General features: G+C 41.8%; 1 protein-coding gene across 1 annotated transcript in view; it reads right to left on the reverse strand.

Annotated features, from left to right (window-relative positions):
* Nucleotides 1-3772: 3772 nt before the first annotated feature.
* The window catches only part of camsap2a (calmodulin regulated spectrin-associated protein family, member 2a), a 142898-nt gene continuing 119321 nt past the window's right edge, over nucleotides 3773-27349 (reverse strand). Inside the window, 6 exon segments of the mRNA XM_055642443.1 lie at nucleotides 3773-12295; nucleotides 13548-13666; nucleotides 15058-15173; nucleotides 19966-20038; nucleotides 20386-20603; nucleotides 23271-23404. Coding sequence (XP_055498418.1) covers nucleotides 11993-12295; nucleotides 13548-13666; nucleotides 15058-15173; nucleotides 19966-20038; nucleotides 20386-20603; nucleotides 23271-23404 — 963 coding nt within the window. The 3' untranslated portion in view covers nucleotides 3773-11992.

The raw sequence follows: 27349 nt of genomic DNA on the forward strand, positions 1-27349 counted from the left end.
TGGTAAATTGGATTAGTAAGTATGCAGATGATACTAAGATAGGTGGTGTTGTGGATAATGAAGTAGTTTTTCAAAGTCTACAGAGAGATTTGTGCCAGTTGGAAGAGTGGGCTGAAAGATGGCAGATGGAGTTTAATGCTGATAAGTGTGAGGTGTTACATAATAGGACGTACATGGTAAATGGTAGGGAATTGAAGAATGCAGGTGAACAGAGGGATCTGGGAATAACTGTGCACAGTTCCCTGAAAGTGGAATCTCATGTAGATAGGGGGGTAAAGAAAGCTTTTGGTGTGCTGGCCTTTATAAATCAGAGCATTGAGTATAGAAGTTGGGATGTAATGTTAAAATTGTACAAGGCATTGGTGAGGCCAATTCTGGAGTATGGTGTACAATTTTGGTCGCCTAATTATAGGAAGGATGTCAACAAAATAGAGAGAGTACAGAGGAGATTTACTAGAATGTTGCCTGGGTTTCAGCAACTAAGTTACAGAGAAAGGTTGAACAAGTTAGGTCTTTATTCTTTGGAGCGCAGAAGGTTAAGGGGGGACTTGATAGAGGTTTTTAAAATGATGAGAGGGATAGACAGAGTTGACGTGGATAAGCTTTTCCCACTGAGAGTAAGGAAGATTCAAACAAGAGGACATGACTTGAGAATTAAGGAACATAAGTTTAGGGGTAACATGAGGGGGAATTCTTTACTCAGAGAGTGGTAGCTGTGTGGAATGAGCTTTCAGTGGAAGTGGTGGAGGCAGGTTTGATTTTATCATTTAAAAATAAATTGGATAGTTATATGGACGGGAAAGGAATGGAGGGTTATGGTCTGAGTGCAGGTAGATGGGACTAGGGGAGAATACGTGTTCGGCACGGACTAGAAGGGCCGAGATGTTTCCGTGCTGTAATTGTTATATGGTTATATGGAAGTTGTAGGAGAGGCTCTTGTAGGAATCCCCTGATGCAAGGTAGCGGGGAGTGATGGCTAGGCGCAGGCTTGGTTCCAGTGACTTCCCCATGAAGGAGTCCGTTTTCTGCAGAAGAGGACCGACTCGTGTCTTTAGTTCCTGAAACAGGTCGGGGGGGATCCTGGTGAAATTTCTAAAGGCAGCCTCATCTTCCCGCTGCAGATCCGTCATCATGATCTCATACTGGCCCAAAGTGGGTCTCATCTAGAACAAAGACCTCGTCCACACAGACCTCTTCCTGGGTTTCTTGATAGCCTTCCTTGTTGTACTCCTGCCTGGATGATTTGTAAACATGAGGGCTGCTGCTAACAGAAGTCTCTGTTGCTGTTGTAGCAATGCAATCTGTATCCCTTCCATGACGATCATGGAATAGCAGCCAGCAACCCCCTTTATATGCGTAAATGACGTCATGCACGACCTCCGCTTCTGGCCGGTCGCGCCAAACGCATGCAATCACATGCAAGTGGGACAGGCCCTTTAGACAGAGCTCTAGGGGCTAGTGGAATCAAGGGATATGGGGAGAAGGCAGGCACGGGTTATTGATTGGGGACGATCAGCCATGATCACAATGAATAGCGGTGCTGGCTCGAAGGGCCGAATGGCCTCCTCCTGCACCCATTTTTCTATGAATAAACGGGTCCCTGTAAGAATGGCAGGCAGTGGCGAGTGGAGTGCTGCAAGGCTCAGTGCTGGGGCCACAACTATTTACAATATATTAGTGATTTAGATGATGCGATTAAAAGTAATAGTAGCAAATTTGCAGATGACACAAAGCTGGGTGGCAATGTGAACTGCAAAGAGGATGCTAGGGGGTTGCAGGATGATTTGGACAGGTTGAGTGAGTGGGCAGATGCAGTATAATGCAGATAAATGTGACGTTTTCTATGATTCTAACTCCAACACACGGCATGTGCGCTAACTCGTGCACCAACGATTGAACAAATCGTCGCTGAATCGCAAATTTCCATCAAATAATTCACATTTACGGAGATAGTTTTGTGTATTTAGAATGTTTGGCTGAGCATATTAGCAAGTAATTTAGAGAGCGTACACAATAGTGGATTTCTTAATGCCTTAAAGCCCATCTATAACTGTTTAATCAAAGATCAACCGATGCAAAAACTACCAACTACATGACTGGACGAACACAATATGTCAGGCTACAGAACTGTGTCTCGGACATGGAGGTGAGCAACACAGGGGACGGTCCCCTCTCTCTTTCTGTTCACCATCTACACCTCAGACTTCAGATATAACTCGGACTCCTGCACCTGCAGATGTTTTCGGATGTCCCTGCAATTGGGGGCTGCATCTGTGGGGAGGGAAGCTGAATACAAAATCAACAACTTTGTTGAGTGGTGTGGGCTGAATCACCTGCAGCTCAACACCAACAAGACGAAGGAGTTAGTAAATACTTTAGGAGAAGAACACCCCTGTCTCCATCAATTGTGTGGATGTGCAATTTACCAAAGAGTACAAATACCTTGGAGTGTACCTGGACCGTAAACTGGACTGGTCCAGGAACACTGAGGCATCTGTACAAGAAGGGACAGAGCCGGCTGTACATTTTAAGAAGGCTCTGCTCCTTCGATGTCGACAGCAAGATGCTACAGATGTTCTACCAATCGGTGGTAGCCAGTGCCATCTTATTCGCTGTCATATGCTGGGGAAGCAGGGCATGGATGCCAACAGGATTAACAACCTCATCAGGAAGGCTGGCTCAGGATCAGGAGATCCTTCTTCCCTGTGGCTATCAAACTGTACAACTCCTCCCCCTTCCGTCGTGGGGTAGACTGACTCTCTCCCCCCTCCCTAAATCTTTGCACATCCCCAATCCTTTCCACCACTTTAAAAAATGTCATGTATTTTGTGTTTTATGACGGGCAGATCAATTTCCCTCCTGGGTTATATTGTATCGTACATTTGTTGGTATTCAGTTCCAGATTACTCGTGGCCTTTAAAAACAAATGTGCTATAACTAGTGTTTAAGAAGGAACTGCAGATGCTGGAAAATCGAAGGTACACAAAAATGCTGGAGAAACTCAGCGGGTGCAGCAGCATCTAAGGACAGTGCTATAACTAGTAACTGATTTGGCATCGAGCATAGAATTTTTTATTTCTATGTCTCAAAAGATTAAAGTAAAATGTTCAAAATAATATTATTCATTTATAAATCCCTTTTGCTGGCCTTCTCATCCTCTGGACAATCAAGTGAAGGACGAGTTCCTGATCTTTAGGCAGAATTATTTGATTGGCGTTCAAAATCTTAGCAAAATAGAAAAATCTGTTTTCAATGGTAAACCAGAATTGAACAAAAGGGCAGAATTGAAATTAAAACATAAGTTAAGTTAAGGATTAGCTTTTTGAATGCATCGTGATCTGGAATTCAGTGTCTGAAAGAGCGATGGAGACCGATTAAAATCAGAATTTTCTAATTGAAGGGACACATACTTCAAGAGAGAAAAAAAAAATCAAAGGTTCTAGGAGATGAGAGTGACATTAATTGTTTGACTTTTTCGAAGAGTCGGCTAAGAGTGTATCATTGTAATATGAACAGAACAATGACATTCCTACCTGTTGCAGATTCACAGGTAGATTAACGCAAAGATGTAGCAAATGAGGCGAATTTTGAAAGGGAGAATTAGAAAATTATTATTTATGTTACAATACTAACGAAATGTAGCTGGGAAATTAAATTAATACATTTAAATCTGTAAATACAAAATGAAGGGAAACATAAAAGTAGTGTATTGTTCAGAATATCCTATAGTCGTAACATGCTCTCCAAACAAGACCAAATAATCTTCAAAGTGTCATGCTTTATTTACTTTATTCAATGAAAAAAAGTATTCCACAGTACTAGTATCTAGCAAACTAAATGATGGCATGACAGAATTAGACAGCACAGCATCTGATAAATTGAAGCAGAGCTCTATTTAAGTGGACAGATTCTGAGGTTTCAACATAGAACATATTGTACATTTAGCAACCAAGACGAGGAAAAAAAATATTAGTTCATTCTGGCTTTAAACAGCCAAAATGTTATGAAACAGTCAACTGAGATAAAACTCCAGAGAAAAATCAGGAAGGTTTCAGTAACTTAATGACAGGCAAAATTACTTCCATGGAGAAACAAATATATTTTATTTTCTATAAATATAGCCATGATGAAAGCACCAGTGTAGCTGACTGGGTGGAACACCACACAATCCCTAAATGAGCTTTTCCAATAATAACTAACTGTAAGAAAAGCTACAAGTCCATTGACACCTTTTGCCATTCCTCTTCTCAACCACAATTCAAAAAATAAAATGATATTAAATTAAAAGTGACTTATTATGGTTTGTGAACACACTGCACAAGTATCCTTCTAGTACAATAATGATCAAACATGAGGGAACTGTAGTAATAATACAAAGACCTGCTCCCATTGTCCTTCATTGCTCATAACCTCTGTAGCTTTTTGGTTTGGACACCCAGATTTTGAAAAGAACGTGACTTTTGAAAAAGGCTTGTTTAATATATAAACATTGGACAATACGAAACAATATACATTATTGCACATGTGCACTAACAACCAGATTGCAAAATGATGCACAGACCTCAAAAGAGGTGACATCTTGAAATGACTCTGAATACCTCTGGTCCTTGTAATTGAAAGATTTTGGCTTAGCCATCCAAGAGAAGGTTATTTGCAACTCCTGCTAACATATAAAAAAAATACTGAAAATGTCACCCAAACGGAAGTGCAAATTTAAACGAGTGAAGGAACATAGATCATTAGATTTTGTAACCTGCCTGTTTACGCATGTATTTCATGATTTTTATAATTTTTTCATTCCGTTTTCAAAATATTAATCATTTGATTCACGGTAGTAATTATTATTTTAAAAACGGTTGCTATTCATGAATTTTTAAATGGGTCTGGAACGATAGGATTAACTTGCCAAATGTGGCTGATCAAAGCAGACTCTGAATATTGGTTGTGTACATGCTCAGCTATACAAATCAATACATCATATATAACCTCAACATTGGTAACATGCAAACAGTATTATTAAGTATCAACTATTGCAATTTACAAATTTAAATAAGATTCTCAGTTACTAATCATGTTAAAGTCCATAAACTAGGGTTTTGTATATAGTTAAGGAAAGTACAAAAATGAATGCATAAATTATATTTAAGTATTCAAAATGTTTTGGATATTAATTTCATATCTAAAGAATTTGAAGCTTCTGAGCAAATAGAAGAGGAATCACCAGCTGATAAAAATGCTGAGGCACTGTACATCGTATGTCCAACATTATACCTGGCAGACAAGTTGATTATGTTAGGGCAAAGGTCAAGCAAAGTGCAAAGGGTTGGAGAAGAATCAATACAATCAAAACTTCAGATCACACACTCTACCTGGAGAATATATTAAAAATTGCCCCTTGCCCCTCCCGTTAGAACCATTGCCACAACTGCGCTGAACACATGCAGTAAGTCATTTTACAATGCTTCATATAGGAAACCAGAGGTTTGGCTGACAAAGTATCAATGCACGAATCAGTGTATAGTTTTTCACCTGAAGGTCTTCACTTAGTGGTGGATAACAGAATATCATTCGGAAATTAATGGTAACCTATTGGCATCAGATTACATAGTATAGAACATAATTATAAAGAAACACAAACAGATTTTCTATTTCCACCAACATGCAACTTCTTCTGCACAAACGATACATTTAAAGCATGAAATTAGAATTGACCTTGTGTAAATATTAAGCCATCATTAAATTTTTATTGATGCTACAATTTTGATATTACTCTTCATTTGCTTAGTTCAATGTGTCACAACCTTGCCCTTTGTTAAATAATGCTATGTTGGTTAACTCTTCATTTTTTAATTTATGTTATAAATGTTATTTATATGATAGAAAAAAACAGAAATCAATGCCAGACAAATTCCAACAGTTTAGAAAAAAAACAGATATCTGCAGTTTTTAAGCACAAATGGGCTGGATTTAAAAAATAAACCAAATTACTTTACAAGTTTGCAGATTACACAAAAGTGGGTGGCATTGCAGATAGTGAAGATGGTTGTCAAAAATTGCAGCAGGATCTTGATCAGTTGGGCAGGTGGGCTGAGGAATGGTGGATGGAGTTTAATATAGAGAAATGTGAGGTGTTGCATTTTGGAAAGTACAATGTGGGCAGGACCTACACTGAATGTCAGGGTTCTGGGAAGTGATGTAGAACAGAGGGGCCGAGGAGTGCAGGTACCAACTGTAGTTCCTTGAAAGTGGCATTGCATGTAAATAGGGTGGTCAAAAAGGCTTTCAGCACTTTGGCCTTCACCAGTCAGAGTATTAAGTATAGAATTTGGTAGGGTCAGGATGCAGATATATAAAACGTTGGTGAGGCCACATTTAGAGTTTTGTGTTCCGTTTTAGGCACCATGTTATGGGAAAGAATTTTGTCAAGCTGGAAACGGTGCAGAGAAGATTTACGAAAATGTTGCCAGGACCCTAGGGCCTGAGCTATAGGGAGATGTTGTGCAGGCTAGGACTCTATTCCTTAGAGCACAGGAGGATGAGGGGTGATCTTATAGAAGTATACAAAATCGACAGATGAATAGATTGGGTAAATGCACAGAGTCTCTTGCCCAGCGTAGGGGAATCGAGAACTAGAGGATATAAGTTTAAGGTGAGGGATGAAAGATTTAATAGGAACCTGATGGGTAATTATTTGTTATACAAATGGTGTTGGGTGTATGGAGCAAGCTGCCGGAGGAGGTAGTTGAGGCAGGTACTATCGCAACATTTAAGAAACATTTAGATGGGTACATGGATAGGACAGGTTTAGAGAGATATGTGCCAAATGCTGACAAGGTGAGACTAGTGTAGATGCGACATGTTGGTCGGAGTGGGCAAGTTGCTCTGCTGGGCCCGTTTCCACGCTGTATAACTTGTTTATACATGATTTATATTAATGTAGGAGATAAGGAATGAACATGAAGCAAGATGTGTATCTTTGTTTTGTCCTCAAACCACTGCGACCTTTCCAAAGTTTGGGTTTAAGGTCAGAGTAAAATCAGAATATCCCAGCTGAAACCATAATGTTTGCAGACAAACAAATGGAATGTGAAAGATTAAAGCAATTGTAAGCAAATAAATTGTCAGTTATTGTAAAATGTGTCAAACCACATGTATGAATCACTCCTTTTTTTTTGGTGGGGAGGAAATAAGTTAATTTAAAAAAAAACTTTTCTTATAAAATATCCAGCATCGTTCCACAGTTCAGCCTGGGGAAAAATGACAAAGATAAAGTACAAGAGTATCTGAGATGCTGCCTGACTTGCTGAGTTACTCCAGCAGTTTCTATCTTTTTTTAAACCAGTATCTGCAGACTGGGAAAACTTGCGGCTCGGATCATAAGGTTTGGAAACAACTTGGTCAAGAGTTCTAACATGTGAGGCACCAAATGACAACCCAGATGATGCCGTAACCTATATTCTGGGAAAATGTATCATTCTATAGATCGTTTACAAGTTACACTGGTGTGAAAATTGCCCCTTCAATCTTATGTCCCTTTCTAAAAGTTCCCAGGAAATCGCCACAGAAAATCATTAAAATGATCAAGGAAGAGATTTCGAGATAGTAAGAGATCAGGGAAGAGATTTCTCTTACTGTCACAGACACCATGAACCCAACGTATTTTGAGTTTAACAACTACGCATGGACAGACAAATATTGGCCAGGTTATTAAATGTAGGAAGTGATAGATTTGGAGACCATGTTCCTGCCTATCGGAGTAATGCAGCTCAACACAACTTTCCTTTTGTGATCAGTTCTGAAACTAGTCTTTATTCATATCCTTTAATAATGTGACACTTAAAAATAAATATGTATTAAAAAGGGAATCAATGTCACACATGGCTTCAAATTTTCCTTGGATGCCAAATGTAAGAACTTTGATTTATCCCATTATTATTCCCTTCCTTGTTGTCCTTGGGGAAACAACCTCCAGGAAACCAATGCATTTATTATTTAAAAGGTAAAATGAATTTCTGAAAAGTTCAATATTGTCAGTGTATTTTTGAGCAGCACAGTGGTTTGAACCTGACTACTGGTGCTGTCTGTATGGAATTTGTACATTCTCCCTGTTTTCTCCGGGTTATCCAGTTTCCTCCCACATTCCAAAGTGCAGGTTTGTAGGTTAATTAGTTTCTGTACATAGTCTCTAGTTTGTAGGATAGAACTAGTGAATGGGTAATCTGGTTGGCGCGGACTCGGTGGGCCGAAGGGCCTGTTTTCATGCTGTATTTCTAAACCATAGATTTTTAAATAGGTTGTACAGGATAGCAGCTAAAATTGTTGCTTGCACACCTGTCCACCCAGTCTATCTACTCCTGGTTTCAAGCAAAGATAGGCAGTTGGTAAATAACCTTTGAGAAGCTGAAGTTACTTTGCGTGCGTGACAGATTAAAACTGAGACTAAACAACTACAAAGATGCTGGAAATGGAAGACTGCAATGAATTGGAAATGCCAACAGCAAAGCACAGCTGAACTTTCTATGCAATTGTAATCACTGCATTACAAAATGTAGCTCTAATCACAAATTTAAAAATTCACACACTTTCCAATCACCTCATTCTGCGGATGTGGCTTCCAAGTAAAAAACATATTTTTAGAAACATTATTTGTTACTAAAAGCTATCATCTGGGCTCCCAACTTATCTCGCTAAGTGGGCTTTTTTTATTTTAATTCAAAAAATTGTACTTTAGGTATTACAGCATTTAATTCAAACTTTTAATGTTCACTTCATGGTTAATAGACATAATAACATTATTTTGGAGATGGTTGATTTTACTGATGTGGTTGTCACAATGGATAACTGCAGGATAATGGGCATTTGGGAAAGAGAAGGATAGGCAGTAAAATAAACAAAACCAGCAATAAGCAATTGAATTGCTCGGAACCTCTGGCATTGAGAACTTCAAAATGTAAAACAAACTATTTCAACAATTGAACTGACCAAATGGTGAGCTCCACCATAGAGTTCAGTCTAGAATTTTATTATACTTGTACAAGTACAGCACTTTCACTTTTGTATTAATCCTAAAATAATTCCATGTACATGCAGACAGTGCAACAAAAAAGGATTTGCTCAAGTAATTGGCAGAAAAGTCAAAAATCTGATCGGAAGGCAGGAGTTGAAATCGACTGCTTAAAGATCAAATCCAAGCAAGCCAAATAAAACAAACTAAACAAACTAATGTATGAAAATGTGTACCCGTCAGAATAAGATTCCTATAGTTTCCGGCTGGTCCAATGAAAGACCAAGAAGATATTAAGCTTTTCAAGAATTAAACATTGGAATACATTTCCCATCATTATAAGCAGCAATACTGATACATGTGAGTGAGCAGATAATCTCAACAAACCTTATATGACACAGATATAGTTGACCATGGCAAAAGCTATTGCAGTAAGAAGTGAGTTTTCAGGCAAGAGTGAGCAAATCATAACTTCTTCAAGCGATTCGAAAACTTTAAAAGATTAAAGGCACATAAAATCAACAGAAGATCTACAAAGGGAATATTTTAAAATCACTTCAGCCAAGATACCGTCACTTGTACTTCTTAGTCAATTTCTAAATACAAACAGAGTGAAAGAGAGCGAGACGATGAACACAGAAATGTAAGTGAATTAGGCAAAGAGTGCCTGCATTATGGGCAGAGAACAGACGGACAGGGAGAGATATAGTTAGCGTAAGGGAGAGGGTGTATATCATAAGGCGATTAAAGGAAGAAGGAAAATAAAACAACCACACGTCAGTTGAAAGGAATGACAAGAGGTGTGGGGGTGTGGGGGGGGATAGCATGAAATAAACCAAGATCTGAAATGCATCTCAGCTGTAAAAAACAGCATGAGAAATTTAAAGGATCATCATCAGGATGGGCCGTGATACAGAAAGAAAAGGAGTGGAAAATACTGAGAATTCTGCAGATTGATATCGCAACAAAACAAACCAAAAATCTGAAAGCCTCAATAACTGATTACTAAGAACAGCATTAAATGTCAAATTACATACAATGGGACAGTATGTTGAGAAAGCAGCTTCACGGTAACAAGTGCACTAGATGGACAAGAACAAACAGTCAGTGGGGAATGTCAGTGGTAAAGTGAAAATGATATTGGCTGAAGAAAATGCGGTGAGAAATTTATTTGGCTGGTGGCATGGGTGTGAGAAGAGTTGTGTGCTATCCACTCACCAGACAAAAAAAAAACAGATAGAAGTAGGATTTTTTTGGAATGATGGGGAGCATACACATGGTTATAAATTAATAGTCCACAATATTCTGGAGTCATCCGTTCACCATGGTACAATAACAGCAATTTGGAATGGCACGTAAGCATCAAGAAAACTGCAGATGCAAGAAATCTAAAATAAATAATCTAAAATATAAACAGAAAACAGTGGAAATACTCACAAGCGCAGGCAGCTTGTGTGTGTGTGGAAGAAAAGAGTCAATGTTTCAGGTTGATGACCCATGATTTTTCTGGCGAAGAGTCTTCAAGCTGAAACATTGACTCTGGTTGCGGTTCTTCCCACAACCGCAGCCTGATCTGCTGATTATTTCCAGCATTTTGTTTTTGACTTTGGAATGGCACACGACTTGTCACCGCAATGCGAGACCTTCCACATATGTGGTACACAATAAATTACTGACATTAATCTCAATGCAAAACTTAGTGCATGTGATTCACAAATGGAATGCATCCTCAAGAGATGGGAATGTGAATGATGTCTCTCTTGTGGTTAGTTTTATACCATACAATAAAGACATATAGGATCATTTGTCTAACTACTTGTCTAACCATGAATTGAAACAATTAAAAACTCTACTTCCTTTACCATTTCCACAATTTCTTTTCCAGTCATCTTACCTTGCCCACTGTCCAGTGTCATTATAACTGGTCTGGTCTTAGATTTTAGCCTCTACTTCTATCCATTACTCACAGTACAATAACTATCACCATCCCTTCTGTATATACAGGAAACCATGTATTTGCTGAAACCAAGTAAAACAGCAGAAGCAGCAAGCAAACACCATTCCCCTGTACTGTTGTGCACATCTGCAGCAGAAGCACTGCAATAGCTACTTTACGCTGCAGTTTTACAGATTCTTGCCATAGCTTTGAAGCATAGGAATGAAAATTTACCCCATATCTTCATGCAGTAGAGTCTGCATGTAATACTCCACTACTGAAATTAGGTTCCACTGAAGTCAATGGAGTTAATGCGAGTTCACATGGCTTTGTTGCATGCAACAGAAGAAAATGTTCAATCTTGTCACGTCAATGATGCTGTACTTCTAACACTGTAGACCTACGTTTTTTGGGTTAACTTGTAATACTGTTATAAAACCTGCTTCAAATATATATTCTGGAAAAATTGTATCAGGCCAATAGCTTTGTATTTAAGTAAATCAGTGCGACATAGCACCTTTGCACTAATCTGCAGACATCAGCCCCTTTATGCTGACATGGCTAATACTGAAGGACAACAAACATTAAAGGCTGAAGGATATCAAAGACCTCCCCTTTAAAACATGAGCCAAATTGTATGACAGTTGTAACAACATTAACAAATGTGACACAGCAAAAGAAGTATTACTAGTTTAAATAGGTATCATTCAGATTAATGATTCTCCAGTGTACCAAAGGACAAGTTATGGCAGTGATGTTACAAATTGTCAAATAGTAAACTGCAAGCATGATAAAGCAATAAAAAGTTTCACAATGAATCATTTTACTTCTAATTGTAACAGTGATGTCCTTCTAAGACCCTTAACCTATACATTCCAGTTGTGCATATTGAAAGTGAAGTTTGGTGTCCAGTTTCCATTGTTTGTACTGGGCAGATTAAATTTACAAACATAAGGAATGCTCTGGGCCACTGGAAAATCCCTTGTCCTCAGGCAGTTACGATGAAGTGCAATTGCTTAATGCCATTACTATTTTTGTGATGGTTGTCCTCACTATGATCTTGGCGTGAGCAATTTGGGAGTGCTGGGTCTTTTATGCTGCCACAGATGGCCATGGATGATAATCGCGTCCACACAGGCAGACAATGATTTGACAGGAATGCGGCTGAATTGCTTGCGATCAGAGTTGTATTTGTAGAGTGCCTCAATCATTTTCCATCCAATGTGTTTAGGTCCTATTCCTGTCAACTTAATGATTTCTTCGTTTTCAGTATTGTAGGTGTAGAGTGAACGGAATTGGCAACTGGCATCGCGGAAAAGGATCAAAAAGTTATTGGCTTCAGAATTTTCCATTTCCTAAAAATACAAAATAAATGGTCATAAATTACTGAAAGCTTTAATGAATATATTACAACTATATTGATTGACTTTTAGAGTCACAGTCTACAGTCACACAGCGATGTCATTGCGCTAAATGGGTGCTGTCTTCACACTAACTAAAATGGCATCGGTGGTATATTTTGATGATTTTCAATTCATAAAGAAGTCTGTGTGTAAAAACAGATTGAGCAAAGCTGAAAAGATAAATTCTAAGAAAAAGTAAACTTTAGCCAAGCTTTGTATTTTTCATGCTACAGTGTTCCTCAGTAAAACCACAGAGCTTTTTCATGATTATGGAAGATTCAAGTTGAATTTGATGCACTACTTAAGTTCAGCTGGGAAATGTGGATGCCAATAGCAATCCCAGCACAGCCAGTCCCGAATTACACTTCAAGTGATGGGCTTCCGAGAGGCCATTTCAAAGACAGTTATGAGTCAAGTTGAAAGTTTGGTACAAGTCTGTTACAGAGTGGAAATTAGGGAAGCAGAAGGTTTTTTTTTTAGGATAATCATGTATTTAATATTATTAGTATTGGTATATTATTGCTAAATTTACAATGGAAAACTTCTGTTTTCTGTGCCATCCAGGCAGATTATACCACACGAGTACAATAGGGAATGCAAAAGAGAAAATAAACAGGGTACAGAATATATTATTACAGCTACAGGGAAAGTGCAGAGAAAAAATAAAACGTGCAAATGCCACGACAAATTAGGTCAGAAATACATCTTTAGCGCACAAGGTTTGTTCAAGAGCCTGATACAATGGCCATCATCACCAATACTACTTTTAACTTTGCATTTCAAAATTTAATTTAATTAAAATAAACATTTAGTCTCTGAAATGTTAGCCCAGTAAGTTAATGTGTTAGGAGTAGAATTAGGCCATTCAGCCCATCATGTCTACTCCGCCATGCAATCATGGCTGATCTATCTCTCCCTCTGAACCCCATTCTCCTGCCTTCTCCCCATAACCCCTGACAACCGTACTAATGAAGAATCTATCTATTTATGCCCTGACTTTGCCTCCACAGCCTTCTGTGGCAAAGAATTCCACAGATTCATCACCCGTGACAAAATCAATTCCTCCTCATCTCCTTCCTAAAAAAACATCCTTTAATTCTGAATTAAGTTAATCACAATGTTAATGTACCCAGTAGTATGGGGAATATAATAATATAATCCAGCTTTGGCGTTTCAGATGTGAAATTGGAAATTCCAATCTTACCGCAAGTATTTTGTTCTTCTGACTTTCATTGACTCTTCCAGCTAAACAGCAGTGGGAAATTGCATTCTGAATTATGTGTTTGTTAGATTTTGCACTGGGTTCTTTGTATAATTTTGGTCCTGCAAACATAAATAAACAAATTCATACACCAAGAGAACAAACTCAAATGTCTCCTTATGTTATGGAAATTTGTGAACTTAATACGAGGATTAAAGGAAATAATTCTGTCTGTTTTTAATTGTCTAATGGCCACTTATTGATTGGAAAAAAGTACCATTCCAGTCAGTCCTTCTGATCAATGTTAGCCATTCCTCTCGCTCACACCTTCAACCACCCCAGTATAAACAAGGGGATTTTGACAATGTTAGTTGAATGTAAAGAGCAAATGCTTAGGATGTTTGAATAAAAAAAGATGGTAATCGCATAGCAAATATACGGAAATGATCAATGTTCAATCATGAAAGCATACCCCTACATCTGTCATAATTGAAGGCTGGAGAAATAACAGAACATGATGCTAATTAGGTCCAATCTGTCTTAATTTTAATGGGAGTCTCTCATTACTCTTCCCTCTTTCATAGAATTCAGACTGATTATGTTTGGACCAAGATCTTCATGATTGGACTTAAATGATCCTAAAAGATATCAAACTATATTGGAGCTTTGGTGACTGTTAAACTCAGCTTGACTGGACTGTCAGCCACATCATATGTCACTCTGCTGGTAAGAGGAACAGATCGATGGGGTGGGAACTGGCCAGACTGAATATGCCCTTTTGTGGACAGAACGAATGTGGTTAACATTGCACACTGTCCTGTAGATACACAACTATACTGCAACAGGTCAGTTACATATGTATAGGAAGGAACTGCAGATGCTGGTTTAAACCGAAGATAGACACAAAAAGCTGGAGTAACTCAGCGGGACAGGCAGCATCTCTGGGGAGAAGGAATGAGTGATGTTTCAGGTGTGAAGAAGGGTCTCCACCCGAAACATCACCCATTCTTTCTCTCCAGAAATGCTCCCCGTCCCGCTGAGTTACTCCTGCTTTTTGTGCCTATCTTCAGCTACATATGTATCTGGTTCTGGGTCACAAGTCTCAAAGCCAGCATGTTATCAGGGATGATAAATTTCTGTATTCAGTGCAGTCAGCTTACAATGAAGTGCATTAATATGTTTGAAGACTGGGAAATGGGATGGAGGGGACCTGAGAAGATGGCAGAGATGGTGTTCTACTTTGCACTTCTGGTTCAAGACAAGGGGGAATGATACATTCGCAAAGGTTCAACCAGAGTTGGGCTGCACCATCTTGTCAGGATGGCAATGTCCTTTGTTCGTCTAATTGTACAGTGGGATTTATGACCAGATTTGGCTGGATTTCTACTCTTCGATATAAGTTAAGTCAAGCATCCTATCCTGTGATGTTCACTCTCTACAATTCTCTGAACATTCACATGATTGTTGGGCAAGTGAAAGTAAAAGGCTGCAAAAATATTACCGAGAATTCTACCTGTATATTCCGTTGCAGAAGCAACCGAAGATGTTGTTGACTCATTCTCCCAGTCTTTTTCACCATTCCGATTGGCAGAACAACCTGACGATATAAATCCATCCACTGATTCTGTCCTAGATGTTTAATTAGGAAAATAAAAATCTTTAAACTTCATTGCATAGTTTAACTATCCATTACACCATATCCCATTGGCAGTTAACCCACTGTAGGAAAAATAATCAACCCTTCTAGATTATTGTTATCCTTTATTCCTTTTGCATTGTAATGTGTTCAGTCAATTAAACAATGATCAAGCATAGTAGATATTACAATACATTTTGCAGAGTCTTTAGATTATCCTTGCTGGGAAAGGTTGCGAGGTTGAAACAATATGTTGACTTTTTCTGCAGATTGCTGTATTTTTAAGATGCATTGTTAAGTATACATCTTATCTTCTTGTTCTTAGCCCCCCTTCGGTCATGGCTGACTTTGGGTATCTCCGGGGTGCTATTCCCTATAAGGAGGACGCCTGTGCGTGACTTTGTTTAACGTGGGGAGACTGGTGCACAGACGGTCCTTGACAGGTCTGGCTCAGGATCCAGTGGCATGGAGTCCAAGACGACCTTTTCTGCTGCAGCCTTCATCCGCCTTCCCAGCCATTGTGACGCTCCACTAAGGTCAGCCATCGTCCTCCGCCTGTTCCACTGTTCAGGTCTTGGTTGGATTGCTCTTTGTCAGGGACCTCCCCCTCGACCTTACTGCCATGGGTGGCCCTACCAGGAGCGTAGCTCCAGACAGCATCGCTCTCAGGATCTCAGGTCCACACAAGCTTCTCCACCACGACAAGGTGACAATCCACGGAGAAATCTTATCAGGAATTCAGCATTCTAATGTAGTCAAACATAGAAAACAGGTGCACGAGGAGGCCATTCGGCCCTTCGAGCCAACACCGCCATTCATTGTATATGGGACTAGGGGAGGATACGTGTTCGGCACGGACTAGAAGGGTCGAGATGGCCTGTTTCCGTGTTGTAATTGTTATATGGTTATTATATGGTTATTGTGATCATGGCTGATCGTCCCCAATCAATAACCCGTGCCTGCCTTCTCCCCATATCCCTTGATTTCACTAGCCCCTAGAGCTCTATCTAACTCTCTCTTAACTCCATCCAGTGATTTGGCCTCCACTGTCCTCTGTGGCAGGGAATTCCAAAATTCACAACTCTCTGGGTAAAAAAGTTTTTTCTCACCTTAGTCTTAAATGACCTCCTCTTTATTCTAAGACTGTGGCCCCTGGTTCTGGACTCGCCCAACATTGGGGACATTTTTCCTGCATCTAACTTGACCAGTCCTTTTATAATTTTATATGTTTCTATAAGATCCCCCCTCATTCTTCTAAACTCCAGTGAATACAAGCCTAGTCTTTTCAATCTTTCCTCATATGACAGTCCCGCCATCCCAGGGATCAATCTCGTGAACCTACGCTGCACTGCCTCAATCACAAGGATGTCCTTCCTCAAATTAGGAGACCAAAACTGGACACAATACTCCAGATGTGGTCTCACCAGAACCCTATACAACTGCAGAAGAAACTCTTTACTCCTATACTGAAATCCTCTTGTTATGAAGGCCGACATTCCATTAGCTTTCTTCACTGCCTGCTGTACCTGCACGCCAACATTTAGTGACTGGTGTACAAGGACACCCAGGTCTCTCTGCACCTCCCCCTTACCTAACCTAACCCCATTGAGATAATAATCTGCCCCCTTGTTTTTGCCACCAAAGTGGATAACCTCACATTTATCTATATTATACTGCATCTGCCATGCATCGGCCCACTCAATCAACCTGTCCAGGTCACCCTGCAACCTCCTAACATCCTCTTCACAGTTCACACTGCCACCCAGCTTTGTGTCATCTGCAAACTTGCTAGTGTTGCTCCTAATTCCCTCTTCCAAATCATTAATATATATGGTAAACAGTTGCGGCCCCAACACTTGTGGCATTCCACTCACCACTGCCTGCCATTCTGAAAAGGACCCTACCCTATCCCCAATACCATGTGCTCTAAATTTAGTCACCAGTCTCCCGTGCGGGAGCATATCAAAGGCTTTCTGAAAATCTAGATACACTACACCAATGGCTCTCCTTCATCCATTTGACTTGTCACATCCTCAAAAAATTCCAGAATATTAGTCAAGCATGATATGCCTTTCATAAATCCATGTTGACTTGGACTAATCCTTTTACTGCTATCCAAATGGCCCATTATTACCTCTTTAATAATTGACTCCAGCATCTTTCCCACCACTGAAGTCAGGCTAACTGGTCTGTAATTCCCCGTTTTCTCTCCCCCTCCTTTCTTGAAAAGTGGGATAACATTAGCTATCCTCCAGTCCACAGGAACTGATCCTGAATCTATTAAATATTGGAAAATGATCACCAATGCGTCCACTATTTCTAGAGCCACCTCCCTGAGGACCCTGGGATGCAGACCATCAGGCCCAGGGGATTTATCATCCTTCAGTCCCATTAGCCTACCCAATATTATTTCTCGCCTAATGAAAATTTCTTTCAGTTCCTCTACCCCCTTAGATCTCTGTCCTCCAGTACATCTGGGAGATTGTTTGTGTCTTCCTTAGTGAAGACTGATCCAAAGTACCTATTCAACTCTTCTGTCATTTCCTTGTTCCCCATAATAATTTCACCCGTGTCTGCCTTCAAGGGACCCACATTTGACTTTGCTACTCTTTTTCCTTTAACATATCTAAAGAAACTTTTACTGTCCTTCTTTATATTCCTGGCCAACTTCCCCTCGTACTTCATCTTTTCAGCCCGTATTGTTTCCTTCTGTTGTCCTATGAAAGTTTCCTAATCCTCTGGCTTCCGGCTACTCTTTGCTGTTTTATACATCTTTTCTTTTAGTTTTATTCTATCCCTAACTTCTCTTGTAACCATATAACCATATAACAATTACAGCACGGAAACAGGCCATCTCGGCCCTACAAGTCTGTGCCGAACAACTTTTTTTCCCTTAGTCGCACCTGCCTGCACTCATACCATAACCCTCCATTCCCTTCTCATCCATATGCCTATCCAATTTATTTTTAAATGATACCAATGAACCTGCCTCCACCACTTCCACTGGAAGCTCATTCCACACCGCCACCACTCTCTGAGTAAAGAAGAGTGTCTGAGTGTCTCTGAGTGTCAGCCACAGTTGCCTCCTACTCCCCTTAGAATCTTTCTTCCTTTTTGGAATGAAATGATCCTGCGTCTTCCAGATTATGCCCAGAAATTCCTGCCATTGCTGTTCCACCATCATTCCTGCTAGGATCCCTTTCCAGTCTACCTTGGCCAGCTCCCCTCTCATGCCTTCATAGGCCCCTTTCTTCAACTGCATCATTGACATTTCCGATTTAACCTTCTCCTTCTCAAATTGCAGATTAAAACTAATCATATTATGATCACTACCTCCAAGCGGTTCCTTTACCTCTCGTTCTCTTATCATATCTGGTTCATTGGACAACACTAAATCCAGAATTGCCTTTTCTCTGGTCGGCTCCATTACAGGCTGCTCTAAGAATCCATCTCGGAGGCATTCTACAAACTGTCTTTCTTGGGGTCCTGAACCAACCTGATTTTCCCAGTTTACCTGCATATTGAGATCCCCCATCACCACAGTGGCATTGCCTTTGTTACATGCCAGTTTTAACGCCTGCTGCAACTTACACCCTACATCCCGGCTACTATTTGGGGGTCTGTAGAATACACCAATTAGTGTCATCTTGCCTTTACTATTCCTCAACTCAATCCACAGTGACCCTACCTCGTCATCCCTATGTCTTCCCTCGCAAGATTCAACACAAATTATTTTCCTTAAGGGCAGTCATGTGATTATATTGATATTGTGAACTACCTTAATATAACAAGGGGATGTTTAGAATCAGATGACTAACTGCACTTTTAAAATGTCTGAAGAAGGGTTTCATCCCGAAACGTTGCCTATTTCCTTCGCTCCATAGATGCTGCTGCACCTGCTGAGTTTCTCCAGCATTTTTGTGTACCTTCGATTTTCCAGCATCTGCAGTTTCTTCTTAAACATTTTTAAAATCATTGTTTTCTGTATCCAAGTTGCTTCACTCATTGTCAATTAGCGAAAAAAGAGACTATGCAACTCAACTCAAGCACAGATAAAATGTACCCTGGGCTCTTCAAATAAGAAAGGGAGAAAATAACTGCAGAAACATTTTAAATTGTCATAAATAAAATTATAATAGACCCAGTCAGGGCGGGGTGGTGGGAAGGATCTCCCAGCAGCGAGGTTCAAGCCAAGAGGCATGGATTGGAGGGGAGATAAGCAAAGCTCTTTACATCTGAAGAGGTGAGGGTCTACCACAGACAACAGTGAAAACGATGCAGTTTAAATGTAAAAAGAACCCGAAATAACAACTGAAAATGCAAGGCTGTGGAGAGCGAGATGACAGGTATATCTGATGAAGGGTCCCGATCCAAAAAGCTATCTATCTATGTCCTCCGGAGACTGCGTATTTTTAAAATATGTACAAATTGCCCTGAATGGATATATATCAGTGTGAAATGACCCACGCACTTTGGTGTTTGACCTGAGAGTGATCTGCTTCCCAGAATTTAAGATGTTTTTCAAACGTACTTTTTTGAGTGAATGCCAATAGTAATATGGCTGTCTTTCTTTGTGTAAACGAAAGTGACATCATATACTTTATTTGTTCCACAGTCTTTGTTTCAGTGATTTAATTACTTTTTCAATGTAATGATCAAAATTACAGGTAACGTTTCTACCTGACCAAGCAAGATTTCACAGAGCTATTCAAATCTGATTCCAAAATATGATAGTGAACGGCCGTCTCAACATGAAAGGATTGTGTCCAGTATGTTTAGTCTTACCTGGGAGATTTCTTTCCTGAACGTACACTATCAGCATCTGCAGTGTTCAATGATGCCAGAGACAGACAGGAAACTGGAAAACAACGAGCACATATGAATGTATACAAAGACAAAATATCTAAGCAAAAAATTAATGCTCTACTTTAAAGTACTTATTACTGTTTTCTGTGAAATATGAGACCAATATTGGTGGGTATTGATGGCGGTGGTGGGGGGAATAAACTGAGACAGAGAAACACAAAGAGTAGTTGTGTGTGTGTGTATGTGTGCGCAAACAGAAGATACAAGTTGAATGCAGAACGCATTTAAAAAATGTTTCCCACTGTGCATTTAGAGCTCTTCCGACCATGTTTCTACATTCATCAATCAATTATACTAGGGAAAAAGGATTTACAAATGGCAGAAAGCCCTTTTACAAACCTGCTGATGATCTGACAGGTGTTCGTGGACTTGATGAATCCTCTCGAAAAGATCTTGGACGGGCCTTCTTCAGTTTCAGGCTGGTAGGACGAGGCTTGATCACGCTATCCATGTCCTTCATTAGTTTCAACTGCTTTTTCCTGAGATACTCTTGTTTAATGAAATCTCTTCGTGACCTCTCCTCTTCCTTCTTTTGCCGCTCTTCTTCCGCTTTTACTCTGTGTGGAGTTCAAGGCACAAAGCTCTCACATTAGTAAGTATATTCATTTGAACCTTACGACTTCAACGTGATGAAAACTAATTGCTGGACGAACTCAGTGGGACAGAGAAAGGAAATGGATAGGTAAGGTTTCAGGTCGGGACCCTTCTTCAGACTGATCTCAGAGAGGGAGTGATGAGTTAGGGTCTCATAGAGCTCCTGTTGGAGAGTGAACCTTTTCAAAGGGGGCATAGTGGAGTCTGGTCTACTGAGCTCTTCCAGCAGACCAGTGACAGATCAATCTGACGAAGGGTCCCGACCCAAAATATCATCTGTCCATTTCCTCCACAGATGTTGCCTGACCCACCGAGTTCCTCCAGCACTTCTGCTCAAGATTCCAGCACCAGCAGTCTTTTATGTTTTGATTTCAAAGTGCTTCCCAATCAATGACATACATCTGAACTGAGGCAACTCGTCAAGCAAGAAAACACAGCAGCCAATATGAATGTTCCTAATCAGCAATAAGGTTTACAGTCGGCATTTCAAACATATCATGTTGTGTTGTGGGATCACACTGTTCAGGACACAGATGAACTCTCTGCTTTCCCTGGAAAATGATCAAGGGATCGTATACTGAAGAAATAAGATACAACTTTGTTTTGCGTCACTCACTAAATTGTTACTTCCAAAAGTACATCAATCTTTCATTGCTGAATGAAGGGTCAGCCTGGAGGATGTGAATTCAATTCAATTCAATTCAATTCAATTTAATTGTCATTTGGACCCCTTGAGGTCCAAACGAAATGCCGTTTCTGCAGCCATACATTACAAACAAATAGACCCAAGACACAACATAATTTACATTTTACATAAACATCCATCACATTGCTGTGATGGAAGGCCAAAAAAAACTTATCTCTCCACTGCACTCTCCCCCCCCCGATGTCAGAGTCAAAGTCAAAGCCCCCGGCTGGCGATGGCGATTGTCCCGCGGCCATTAAAGCCACGCCGGGTGGTGCGAGGTCGCACACCGGGTCTTGGTGTTAGAGCCCCCGGCGTGCGCTCGCAGAGTCCCGCAGCCATTCCAAGCCGCGCGGGGCGGTGCTGTAAGGCCCCGCTCCAGGAGCTCTTCAACCCCGCAACTCGGGCGGGAGAAGTCGCCGTTGCAGGAGCCCTGAAAAGCGGTCTCCCTCCAGGGACCCGCGGGCTCCCGATGCTGCCGTCTGCCAAACCCGCAGTTGCAGCCTCCGAATCCCCGGAGGTCGGTCCGCAGCAGCAGCAGCAGCGCTCCACCACCGCTCCGGACTCGGCCAGCTCCGCGACGAGGTGAGTCGGCACCAGAGTCCCCGGTCTTCTCCTGTTGGAGGCCGCTCCACATTGCAGCCCCCACGACAACGGAGACCCGACAAAGAAAAGGTCGGGTCTCCCGTGTAGGGAGAGATTTAAAAGTTAACCCCCTCCCTCCCACACCCCCCCACACACACACACCCCAACAAAAAAATAACAAAAGCTACATAAAAACATAGACAAAAATAATAAAAACGCGGACGGGCTGCAGAGGCCGCTGCTGACGTGAGTCGCGCAGCCTACCGGCTGACGTGAGTCGCGCCGCCTACCGATTCTGATTCAGAAATAAGATGAAGTGAGGTCTACACTACGGTGATTAATGTCAGGTCAGAATCTCCTGATGGCCTCCCTTTGCCAGGTCCATCCTTTGTGTTCAGTAAGGAGGGACCTCATTTAAACTTTTCCCGAAAAGTGTAAGGCCCGGATAGAGTGGATGTGGAGAGGATGTTTCCACTAGTGGGAGCCATAGCCTCAGAATAAAAGGACGTACATTTACAAAGGAGATGAGGATGAATTTCCTTAGTGAAAAGGTAATAAATCTGTGGAATTCAATGCCACAGAAGACTGGAGGTCAAGTCAATAGATATTTTTAAGGTGAGGATTGATAGATTCTTGACTAGTATGGGTATCAGGGGTTATGAGAAGGCAGGAGAATGGAGTTGAGAGGGAAAGATAGATCAGCCATGATTGACTGGCGGAGTAGAATTGATGGGCCGAATGGTCTAATTCTGCTCCTAGAACTTATGAATATAGTTCTCCGTTCTTGTGTCAACAACTGGTGAAACTTTGTAGAAAATATAGTTAATAGATCAGAGCTACAACAAAGATGATTACTCCTGATTACAAGTGCAGCGGATTACACAGTTAAATCAGTTAATACAGTAGGGACTGAAACATAACAGCGCCAAATATCTCCTTAATTTAAAAACAATGTTATTAGTTAGGATTATAAAGTATTGTTTTATACATTAGATCTTCAGCAGATTTTTTTAAATGACCAACAATTTCTGTTTTATCGTTTAATAAATATTTCCTTAGATGTATTTTCAGTGTTCTGACTTCATATCCGATTAGCAAAGCCTGACATTGGGGAAAAGGGGTCTGACAGAGGGTAGGCAGATGTGAGGCAGGTGTGGACAGATGTGGAATCCAACATCTGATCACCATGACAGGCCAAATGTGGCCTCAGTTGGCCCTATGACCTACGCTTTGGGAAACACACAGAACGTTATATCTCCTCTGAAATCCCCAAAAAATTAACATTCATCACATTAGACTGTAATCACTGCCTATTGTATTATTATGCAAATCACATGGTAAAATATTTATGAGGTAGCACCTTGCTTCTTCCTTCTTCTCTTCCAGCTCTGCTTCCAACTGCTGTTGTTTGATCTGTTTTTCCTTCTCCCTCCTCACACGTTTCTCCAAGAGAGCTGCTCGTTTCATTGCAATCTGTTCATCTTTCTGATCATCCTTCAAAAAGAGGGCTTCATTAGGGATTCACAGTTATCATAATAATAATCATAATTTATTAGCCAAGTATGTTTTGCAACATACGAGGAATTTGGTTTGCCCTACAGTCATACCAAAAAAACAACAAGTCACACAACGACATAATAATTTGACATAAACATCCACCACAGTGGCTCCTCCACATTCCCCACTGTGATGGAAGGCAATAAAGTCTATTCTTCTTCCTCCTTTTCTCCCGCAGTTGGGGAAGTCGAACCATCCGCAGTCAGGGCGATCGAAGCTCCCGCAGCCGGCGATCAAAGATCCCGCGGTCAGGGTGATCAAAGTCAGGGTGATCAAAGCTGCCGCGTCGGGGCGATCGCAGCTCTCGTGATCGGGGCGGTTGAATCTCCTGCGGTTGGAGCTCCCGAAGTCGGTCTCCAACCAGGGACCGCGAGCTCCATGATGTTAAGTCCACAGGCCCCCGCGGTTTGAGCTCCAAGGTCAATCCCCGACAAAGGGACTGCCAGCTCCACGATGTTAGGCCGCAGTGCGGACGGAGATACGACATGGAAAAAGTCACATCTCCGTCGAGGAAAGAGATAAAAAAAGTTCCCCCCTTTCCATAAACTCGACAAGCTCCGAAGTTCCCCCCTTTCCCCCACATAACACAAAGCTAAAGATAAACTAAAACACACATTTTACAACAAACTAAAAACACAAAGAAGGAAAAACCGTTGGTGAGGCAGCCATCCTACGGCGCCCTCTGGTGGTAAAACATATCACTTAAACCAGGCGTTGGCAACCTTGTGCTGCAAAGGGGCCAGGACGCATGTTTGTGAGCAGATGGTGGGCCACATATATCACGTGTACACAAGGATCCCGCCCTGGATGGCAGGCACCAAATCACGTGTTCACATAGATTCCGCCCCTTCGAGGATGCCAACGGCTAAAGTTCATAGAGCGCAGCAAGATACTCTACTATGCAGTATATGCACTATGCACAATATGCAGTATCAACAATGCCAACCATTTGCACGGGTTTGTAACTGAAGGTGCTGGGTACAAAGGCAAGGAGCTCGTGAAACATTAATTTTCTTAAGGCTGGGATTTTGGGCACTGCACTATATAGCGCGAAAGCACGGCAGTGAGCACAGACAAGATTTACTAGAACAGTGTAGGAAGGAACTGCAGATGCTGGTTTACACCGAAGGTAGACGCAAATTGCTGGAGTAACTCAACGGGACAGGCAGCATCTCTGGGGAGAAGAATGGGTGACGATTTAGAACGAGCCCCTTCTTTGGTTATGTCTATTCTGTGCATTTTGTGTCTATTTCTGAGAACAGCCATGCGACCTGGAACTTTGGTTGCAATGCTGGAGAATATCTTTTACGAGGAGCAAAGGCTGAGAGGAGATTTAGTTCATGATCATCGCGAGCAGAGGGATTAAGGTGGAACGGGTTGCACCGGAGTTTGGGCTGTTTGGTGTGATGTTTTGATTTCATTGCACAGTATTTTTCTTTTCACTGTCTTGTACAATTTATGTATAATTTATGTTTTGGTAAGCATCTGAACTGAAACAGGTTATGGGAGATACATGGCAGTAAATCGACTGCTCTTACAGAAAGCATATGGTAGGGGGCGCTGCCTCTGGCAGCAGCCATGTCAGCAGCACGTCAGTTTTTTCAACCTTTTTTTATTTTTTAGTATGTTTTAAAGTATGTATTTTGTGTTTCTTTGTGTGTTTTGTGTGGGGGGGGGGGGGGTAAGGGGGAAACCGCTTTGGTCGCCTCCTCCACGGAGAGGCGAGTTTTTCCAGGTCGCCTCCCCCCGTGGCCTAACATCAAGGATCGGCGCGGCCTTTCCCGGAGACACGCCCGGGGCTTCAGCGGCGGGCGCAGCGTGGACTCTCGGCGTGGAGCAGGTGAGGCCTCGCTGGGGCTCGCTGGAGGGGAGCGCTCCGTTTCGCTGGCCCGGGGCAGTCGGCAGCCTGAAGTCGCGGTCTGCAGAGCTCCAGCTGGTGCGGCGTCTACAGCCCGGGATCCCTCGTGGGGGACCCGGGGGAAGAAGAAGCCATCACTGCTGGCCCGCGGCCAACTCCTACCGCGGGGCCGGCATGGACTTACCAACACCCCCTTACCAACACCCCTGGAGGGGAGCTTCGACCACCGGCCCTGCAGTCTACGGTGCTTCTGGCTGCGGCGGAGACTTTAAATATCGACCGATCGGCCTACACCATCTTAAAGCCGTGGTCTCCGGTGAGGAAGAGCCGATCCTGGACTGACTTTGGACTCTGGTCCTGTCCATGGGGGAGAAATGGAGGAGGACTGGCCAAATTTTGTGCCTTCCACCACAGTGATGAATGCTGTGGTGGATGTTTGTGTTACAGTTTTATTGTGGTTGTGTGTTCTTTATTATTGTACTGCTGCTGACAACCCAAATTTCCACCGACCCTGGTTGTGTGGCAATAAATTATATCTAATTATATCAATGGACAGCAGACACCCCACCTGTCCCATCCCACCATCAGTCCAGACCAGTTATATAATTCCATATAATGCTTCCATGGGTACTTGTGAATAGACACAAAATGCTGGAGCCTCGGAAGGTACCGGAGATGATGGAAGTCTGCGGGCCGGATGATTACGAGAAAATAAATACGCCTGAGGGCCGGATGATTTTGGGCTTCGGGCCACATTTGGCCCGGGGGCCGTCGGTTGCCAACCCCTGTCTTAAACAGATCAAATTTATATTAGTTGATTCTGGAAGAAACCAGTTTACCAGGTAACCATACAGGCATCTACCAACAACTCAAGGTATCTTGTTTAATGTTACAAGTCGTCCCTTCATGTTACATCTCAACATCTACAGAAGTTTAATGCAAAGGAAAGGTTGAGAATTGACAAAGAGTGCTTCTCACCTCACTACACCAGCTCAAAAAGAATTCCCTTGACTGTTACACTTGAGATTTTGTCATGAAGATTACAAATACCTTCACCTTTTCCTCATGTCTGATGATTTGCATGTCTGTTAAGGAAACTTCCCTTCTTTTGATATATGGTAAAGTTGCCTGATCACGATGCCTTGAGGAAGTCTTTGCTATGGTCCTGACACTTTCACTACTAAGGTGTGGGTGCAGGATTGACAAATTAAAATTATTCTCTTAATACAAACTATGCTGACAATCATATGCAACTTCCCAGCAATTTATTCTATCTTGGTAACATTTTCCATGATTTTCAGCAAATATATATAGCATGGCAGTTTAATAATTAAGCTCAAATTCTCCATGACAAATCCTCGTCCCGACTATGATGCGTAGTGGGTATATATTCTACTAGACTAAGTTGGACCCGTTGGGTCCCATGTTCACACGGGAGGGCTGGTCCCCCGGTCACAATATTCCACCTCCCCACCATTTCCAATATTGGTGGCCAGTGGGGGGGGGGGGGGGGGGGGGGGGGGGGTGCGGCGTCTACAGCCCGGGGGGGGGACCCGGGGGAAGAAGGCCGGCCCGCGGCCAACTTTATATCCGGGGCCGGGATTTCTGGAGCGCTGGTATGGGTTCTTGGGGTGGCATCTCAGTCCCTCAATCCTGATCTGCTGGCAGCTCACTCATGGCTGGTGGGCTGGCAGTTGACTCATAACTATTCCTTGAAATTCCATTTCAAGCAGGGTGCAAGGCCACCAAATTCAAATCCATGTTCCTACCATTTCAAGCAGGGTGCAAGGCCACCAAATTCAAGTGCAGTTTCATACAACTTTCAGCAGGGTGCAAGGCCACCAAATTCAAATGCAGCTTCATACCATTTCATGCAGAGTGACACCACCATGAAACCACCATAAAACCACACAAAACACCAAACTCACAGTTCAGTAGACATTCAGTGTGTTCAGTTGATTCACAGCTCAGAGTAGTGACCTCTCCCTCCCCCATCATGCAGAGACTGAGCCACACCCACACTT

Source organism: Leucoraja erinacea, chromosome 10 (assembly GCF_028641065.1).
Source record: "Leucoraja erinacea ecotype New England chromosome 10, Leri_hhj_1, whole genome shotgun sequence".
Classification (NCBI taxonomy): domain Eukaryota; kingdom Metazoa; phylum Chordata; class Chondrichthyes; order Rajiformes; family Rajidae; genus Leucoraja; species Leucoraja erinaceus.